At 44.2% G+C, this 7843-nt stretch overlaps 1 protein-coding gene across 2 annotated transcripts in view; it reads left to right on the forward strand.

Moving 5' to 3' along the window:
* LOC311229356 (serine/threonine-protein kinase pdik1l-B) overlaps positions 1-6756 on the forward strand; it is a 33200-nt gene extending 26444 nt beyond the window's left edge. For both annotated transcript variants that reach the window (XM_084315442.1, XM_084315443.1), the window contains one exon: positions 5679-6756. In XM_084315442.1, coding sequence (XP_084171568.1) covers positions 5679-5941 — 263 coding nt within the window. In that variant the 3' untranslated portion in view covers positions 5942-6756. The remainder of the gene's footprint in view (positions 1-5678) is intronic.
* The last annotated feature ends 1087 nt before the right edge of the window (positions 6757-7843 follow it).

A 7843-nucleotide genomic window follows, 5' to 3' on the forward strand; every position in this document is an offset into this window, starting at 1 on the left:
TATCAAAACTCGTATCTTGGAATATACCAGTACATCCCTCTGTATTACTATTGAATGATGTTTTTGAGTTTGCAGTAAATCCACAGCTAAAGAGATTGGTTTTATCGGGTATCACAGTAGCTAAAAAAACTGATCGCATCACGCTGGTTTCAACCGGAAAAAATGTGCAGGAAGGTTTGGTCTCTTACATATCTCGATGTGATTTATCAAGAAATATCTACAGCAAGAATTCTGGGTCTCAACGAATCCAAAATGTCAATGTGGTTAGAAGTGGTGGAGAGAATAAAAGCTAGCTTATAATGGTAGTGTCTGGTTAGAGTGAGGGATAATGGAGGTACTATCCAAGGAGGGGTCCGGGAGGGGGGGGTTCGAGCTGGAGCATATGTGTGTAGGGTTTTAGAAAATAGGTATTAGGGGTATATCCTGTATAAGGCATTTGTATAATTGGTAATTTCGTTGGATATACACTATATACGTTAAAATATTATTATAGACTTTTTTTTTGTTTTCTGTTCTGTACTTTCATGTCATTTTAGCCACCTTGTCTGTTAGTTTCATTATGATTATGTGTTGAGTACTGACTTTTAATCATTTTTGTTTTGCAATAATAAAAAAAAAAAAAAAAAAAATGGGAGAAAAAGTGGATAAAAAAAAAGAAATATGTGGAGAATTTATCAATTAGGATGTGGTCACTAGTCTGTTATATGTTTCTATGTGGTCACTGGTCTATGTTATATGTTTCTATGTGGTCACTGGTCTATGTTATATGTTTCTATGTGGTCACTGGTCTATGTTATATGTTTCTATGTGGTCACTGGTCTATGTTATATGTTTCTATGTGGTCACTGGTCTATGTTATATGTTTTTTTTTTTTTTTTTTTTTGATCTTTTTCCCCCTCCATTTTCCTCCGATTTTCTCCCATCCCAATGTTAGTCGTATGCCAATTCCCAGTCCCTTCCTGGTCGCTGCGCACTTACCCCCCACAGTCAGATCATCTGGGAGAGTGGAGGCTACCACGTGCTTCCTCCGACACACGTCCAGCCAATCACCGCTTCTTTTCACCTGGCAGCGCGGATTCTCATCGAGAGGGCGTAGCGTGTGGGAGGACCACACTATCCCCCTCAAGTCCTATCCGCGCTTAGCAGGCGCCCCGACCGAACTGTAGGAGTCGCTGTTTACAACGACCCGGACCCACCCCGCCAGCTTCTCCCACCCTCTAATACAGCCAATTGTATTAGTGCAGACGGCCAGCCAAGCTGGTGACAACCCCGGAGCTGTGAGCTGGATTCGAACAGGCGAATCCAGCTCACAGCTCCGGGGTTGGTGACGAACGCAATCTCCGCTCGGCCACCTAACCGCCCCCTATGTTATATGTTTCTATGTGGTCACTGGTCTATGTTATATGTTTCTATGTGGTCACTGGTCTATGTTATATGTTTCTATGTGGTCACTGGTCTATGTTATATGTTTCTATGTCGTCACTGGTCTATGTTATATGTTTCTATGTCGTCACTGGTCTATGTTATATGTTTCTATGTCGTCACTGGTCTATGTTATATGTTCCTATGTGGTCACTGGTCTATGTTATATGTTCCTATGTGGTCACTGGTCTATGTTATATGTTTCTATGTGGTCACTAGACTGGGTTATATGTTCCTATGCTGGTGAGTCATGTGTATCCCTGCAGCAAGGTTGAGCTATGGTATAAATCAGGCTCAGGTGATGATGCATTGCACTCTTAATGGGTTCAGAAGTGTATTCTTTAAAACAGTCTAAATGGCTCTGAGTTGAAAGCGGCCCCGTTCTTCTGGGTTCTTGATTTGATCTTTTTGCCGCTCGTCTTTTGTTTCTAAGTGACGTTTAGGCGGCAGCGACGGAGCTCTGCTTCCACGGCCGATTGGACCCATAAACCCTGTCTGCTCCTTAGTCGGGTGCAACGTGAAAGATAAGAGATCCTCTCTCCGGGAGACACGGGATGTCTGGCCAGGGGGCATAGTGGCAAAAAGACCATTAACGTTTTCCTGTCCGCCTGTCAGAAGGACCCCGGGTGGCTGGGGATAGGAGGCGAGGCGTCTTAATGCAGGAGTGCGTAGGGGCCCATCTGGGATCCACCTCCTCCCCCGCTGGCAGGACAATAAGAAAATGGCTCCTAATGCACACGATTTTATTCACATCAATGGGCCCGACCAGGCACTGGTGCCGGTTTTAAAAGATCTACACCCAGGTTTTAGTCCTTCAAAACCTTCCCCACCTTGTTTTAAAAGATCTACACCCAGGTTTTAGTCCTTCAGAACCTTACCCACCTTGTTTTAAAATATCTACACCCAGGTTTTTAGTCCTTCAGAACCTTCCCCACCTTGTTTTAAAATATCTACACCCAGGTTTTTAGTCCTTCAAAACCTTCCCCACCTTGACTTAAAAGATCTACACCCAGGTTTTTAGTCCTTCAAAACCTTCCCCACCTTGACTTAAAAGATCTACACCCAGGTTTTAGTCCTTCAAAACCTTCCCCACCTTGACTTAAAAGATCTACACCCAGGTTTTAGTCCTTCAAAACCTTCCCCACCTTGACTTAAAAGATCTACACCCAGGTTTTAGTCCTTCAAAACCTTCCCCACCTTGACTTAAAAGCTTTACACCCAGGTTTTAGTCCTTTAGAACCTTCCCCACCTTGACTTAAAAGATCTACACCCAGGTTTTAGTCCTTCAGAACCTTCCCCACCTTGACTTAAAAGATCTACACCCAGGTTTTAGTCCTTCAGAACCTTCCCCACCTTGTTTAAAAATATCTACACCCTGGGGCGCTCTAGTAGCACGCCATGTATCGCGCTGCGTCGCGAAGCGGCCGTCCCGGGTTCGCTTCCCACTCCCGGTGACTCCCGTTTGTCGCATGTCTTCCCCGCCTCTTCTCCCGTTCATCCCCTCCTCATCTGTCGGTCATGAAAAGCGATGAACGCAAAAAAATACATCTTTAAAAAAATCTACACCCAGGCTGTTAGTCCTTCAGAACCTTCCCCACCTTGTTCGCTACTCCGTTTGGCTGAAAGAGAAGAGAAGCAGGCTATTCTCAGTCCTCGCTCCACAACGGTGGACCGAACTTCCCGCCACGGCCCAAACCCGCCCAATCTTCCGTTGTTGACCTAAAAACACACTTCTTTAGCCAATACCTGAAGGGAAAAAAACGAACCTTGTACTGTCTTTTACAAGTAAGTCTGCTACTAAGCAATCTACCTTGCCTACTATGCTAATATACACTCAAGACTGTAGCACTCAAGTTCAACACTGTTTGATGAACAATGTTACCTTACTTACCCTTCCTGCTGACTTGTACACAACTTGTAAGTCACTTTGGATAAAAGCGTTCAACTAAATGTAAATGTGGAAAGTGGGTAAGAGTCGACCCAAAGACTTATTGGCGGATCTGAATAATAATAATAATAATAATAATAATAATAATAATAATAATAATAATAATAATAATAACAGAAAATAAATAAATAAATGGGGCCTAGTCCTCATCTTTTGGTAGTGAAACGGGGGAGAGAGAGAGAGATGTTTCACAGACTGTTCAAAGCAGGGGTGGGCAATTATTTTTCCCGGGGGGCCGAATGAGCAACTGAAAATATGTTGGAGGGCCGGGCCAAAATTCCAAACTCAATTATGCATAATATAAATTTAATTTCTATATAAAAAGCAGTAAATGGCATTGTTTTGACCCCTGGTAAGAGTGTATGTTATTATTTGGCAATTAAAAGGTGAGGTTAGCTTTCAAAAATATAATTTATTCAAATAGAATTTATTTCCAAAATGATAAACAAAATGTGAAACATTAATAACAAAGGGCATGTATGAAAAGGTGCTATACAAATAAAGTTATTATTTTGAGTTTCATATACTATTGAAACAAGGATTTTCTTAGCTTTCTAAAGACATCACATCATCTTATAGCCAAAATAAACAAGACATGTCACTGAACTGTGTAAAGAAAAGTGTCCCAGTAGCCTTTTTTACTTTTCTGAGCATGTCTCCTCATGTTTGGAAAGTTCTCCTCCTTGAGAGCAGAGTAGAACTCTAGCAGTGATGCTGACTTAAAGTGCTCTTTCAAGTGAATCAGACTGCAGGTCAATGAGTTCAAGCTGAACATCAGTGGGTGCACTATCAACACTGCAGGTAAAGGGAGAGGAAACCAGCTGCATTTCATCCTCAACCTTTTTGAAATCTTGAAAACGCCTTGAAAATTCATCATGCAGTGCTCCCAACATGGATGAGTACCTGTGCCGGTGATCAGCTGATGGTTTGACTTCTTTCAGGGTTTTCATGTATTTAAGATTGTTGCTGCCTAGTTGCCTTGAAATTAATTGCAACTTTGTCATGAAGGCTTTCACATGGCTATGCATTTCATGAGCAAAAATGCCCTTGCCCTGCAGTTGTGTGTTCAGTAGGGATGGGTACCGTTAACATTTGAACCGATACGGTACCGGTACCTGTGAATTGATACCGGTACCCAACGGTACCTTTTTTCTGTACTTTAGTCTCTAAAAATTTAATCTACCTACCTCAGTTGTGAAAAAAGAAATCCAAACTTCAAATAACCACACTTTCCACCGTTTTCGGCTTGCCCTGACTGCTTTGTTGTTGAATCAAGTCAAATCCTAGGTAAGCGTATATATAAGTATAAGTGTGTGAACGTTGACATGAAAAGCGTGTGAACGTTGACATGAAAAGAAAAAAGTAAAAAAAAAATTTAAAAAAAATATTAAAAAAAAAATATTTTTTAATTTTTTTTAAATTTTTTTTTATTATCATGTAATCTTTCGCGGGCCGGTCAGAATCATCCCGCGGGCCGTACAATGCCCAGGTCTGGTTCAAAGGGTCCATTATTCTCCATTGTCCTGACTCAGACCCGCAGGCGGACTCATTTATTGGTCCAGTCGGAGGCGTGATTATTACAGTCCAGCCGTGAGATCTTTGGTCCTATTACCAAGAGGCAGTTAAAAAAAAACGGCTTTAGGGTTCGTTACTCATTCATCTAGTTAGGAAGTCACTGATGGGACTTCGGTCCGGTCATGCTTACTACTTGCACTGGATGGTTTCTCTCTATACACTTCGCGACATGACGTCATTGATCTATTGCAGGGTAGGGACTTTAGAAACATTGTTGAGGGGCAGATTCTGTCCCTGGGTGACCCATTCTCCTGGTATACGTTGTTAAGCCAGGCTCATTCATCCCCTGGTATAGGGTTACTGGTCCTGGTGGGGCAATTAGCTTATATTTGTAACACAAATATAGCGTAAATCCTTTTCCGCGCTTCAAATACTTTTAGTATAAAAAAAAAGTATCCAGAGATTATGATTGGCATACCTCAGTTTCACATTCTGTAATATTGTTGTTGGGATGTTTTGTGTGGCAAATGAGATCTTTAATTAGCATGAAATGACTGAATTAAAATATCAGACTAGTGTTAATATCTGGGAAGATTTTGGGGAACCCCCCCCCCCCCCCCCCCGACAATTTAACCCCTTAGTTTCCCACACTGACCAATAGGAGGTTGTTATTCCCACCGACCCCGTGATCCCCTCTCACGACACGGCGGATGCAGTTTCCATGTTTGCTGCTGCCGTCCTGCCTGCTGGGGGTTCCCTACTAATGCCCCTCTCTCCCCCCCCCCTCCCCCAGGCGGCTACGTGTGGAAGGCCGGTTCCGGCTGGCTGGTCCCGCTGGGCGAGGCGCTGTGCGAGAACCCCAAGCTTCGGCTGAGCATCCCCATGAAGGGCCGCAGCCGCAGGGCCCCCCCGCTGCCCCCCCCGCCGGGCCCGGCCACCAGCCTCCTGCTGCTGGACATGCTGGCCTGCGACCCGGACGCCAGGCCCACCGCGGGGCAGCTGGAGGCGCGCGTCCGCTCCGCCGCCAAGGAGGACGGCTGTTGGGCCACGGATTAATAAATGTGTTGTGCGTTGTGCTGCAGCAGAGGCCCCCCCCCCCCGCTGTGGGAAAGTGGCTGTATCGCGTGTCTGTATTGGCTGCGGCAGCAGGGGTCCACGGGTCCACGGGCACCTGACGAGTTCAGACGGAATGTAGTGGAGTAAGAAATACAATATTTCCTTTGAAAATGTAGTGGAGTAAAGTAAAGTTCCCTAGAATGAAAATACTCGAAATTGTACTTAACATTACTTGAGTAAAAATTAGGGATGCTCGATATTGGCTTTTTTACCGATACCGATATACCGATATTGTCCAACTCGTAATTTCTGATACCGATATCAACCGATACCGATATATGCAGGGTTTCCCCCCACCAAAACTGAATAATTTCAGGTAATTAACATTACATATATCTTGTCGTGGAATTAACACAACATTATGCATACTTTGACAATAAATAAAATAATAATTAGTTCTTACTTGCTTGCCTGGGTAAATAAAGGTTAAATGTAAAAAAATAAATAAAAAAAAATTAAACCGATAGCCTACCGCTATTTTCCGATATCACATTTTTATGCCAATATCGGCCGATAATATCGGACATCCCTAGTAAAAATATTTACTTACTGTCCACCATTGCTATACCACCCCCTCGGGCCCGTGGTGGACCCCTGCTACTGCAGCCAATACAGACGCACGCGATATACAGCCCACTTTCCCCCTCAGCAGGGGGGCCGGTGCTAAGTGGCTCGGAACGTTTGGAAGACAACATTTAGAAGTATTATTGGTTTATTTGAAACGATAGCCCAGCTTATAGGAATAATATTTGTAGGCAAACGCATGGGGAGGGGGGGGAGGGGAGGGGAAAGGTCACCAAAGAAAAAGGAAAAATGTTTAGAAGGGAATTTAAATAGTTCACCCTGTAAAAGGTCCCTGAGCGGAAAGCAGGCCATTACTGACTGCAGCCTGTGTGAGTCGTGACCGGGGGGGGAGGTCGGGCGGAGGACCCAGCAGCCGTCTCGGTTATTGTTTTATTGTGGATCCCCATTAGTCTACACCAAACTGAGACTACTCTTCGGTTGAATGGGGTTCAACTTCTGACACGTTTTCTTTACCGTTAGCTTGGAATCTAAACCATTTGAATCCCTCATTTGATATTACCGGTGATGTATTTTGTGCCACGATTTCGATATATATATATATTTTTTTGCCTACTTTTTCTCCTCCTTTTTTCGGTGATTTTTCTCCCATCCCAATTTCCTCTCGTGCCAATTCTCCCTGTCCTGATCGTTGCTCGCATGTGCCCCCCCACTGGCCGGTCGTAGGGAGGATAGAAGCCCATCGCATGTCCCCTCCGATACATGTGAAGGTAGCCAGTCGCTTCTTTTCACCTGCCACCGCGGACTCTCGTTGGCGCGGTGTAACGTGTGGGAGGCTCACACTGCCCCCGCCATCTCCTGTCTTTGCTGTGCAGGCGCCCTGACCGCCCTGTAGGAGTCGCTGTTTACAACGACCAGACTACCACCCATCGACTCCCCTCCCACTGACTCTGCCAATTGAGTCAGTATGACGGCCAGCCCTGCTAGACGAGTAACGGCCACCTGCTAGACGAGTAACGGCCACCTGCTAGACCAGGGGTTCCCAAACTTTTCAGGCCAGGGCCCAGAAAATAAGGCGTCAGAGAGCCGCGGCCCAATGCACATCGTCAGGCTTTTTTTTTTTTTTTTTTTTGCCAGGCGACCGATTTTTTAAGCCAAATATCACTTCAATCCTATTAAGTTAGTTCAAGTTAGTTATTCATTTATATGTGCTATTTATGAGAGGGCTAACTTGTTGCAAAATAATAATGATAATAATAATAGCCTCATTAAAATACTATTGTTGCTTCGGTTGTTTTCAGCGTTTTATGTGCATAATCT

Source organism: Notolepis coatsorum, assembly GCF_963971535.1.
Source record: "Notolepis coatsorum genome assembly, chromosome: 5".
In the NCBI taxonomy this organism is placed as follows: Eukaryota; Metazoa; Chordata; class Actinopteri; order Aulopiformes; family Paralepididae; genus Notolepis; species Notolepis coatsorum.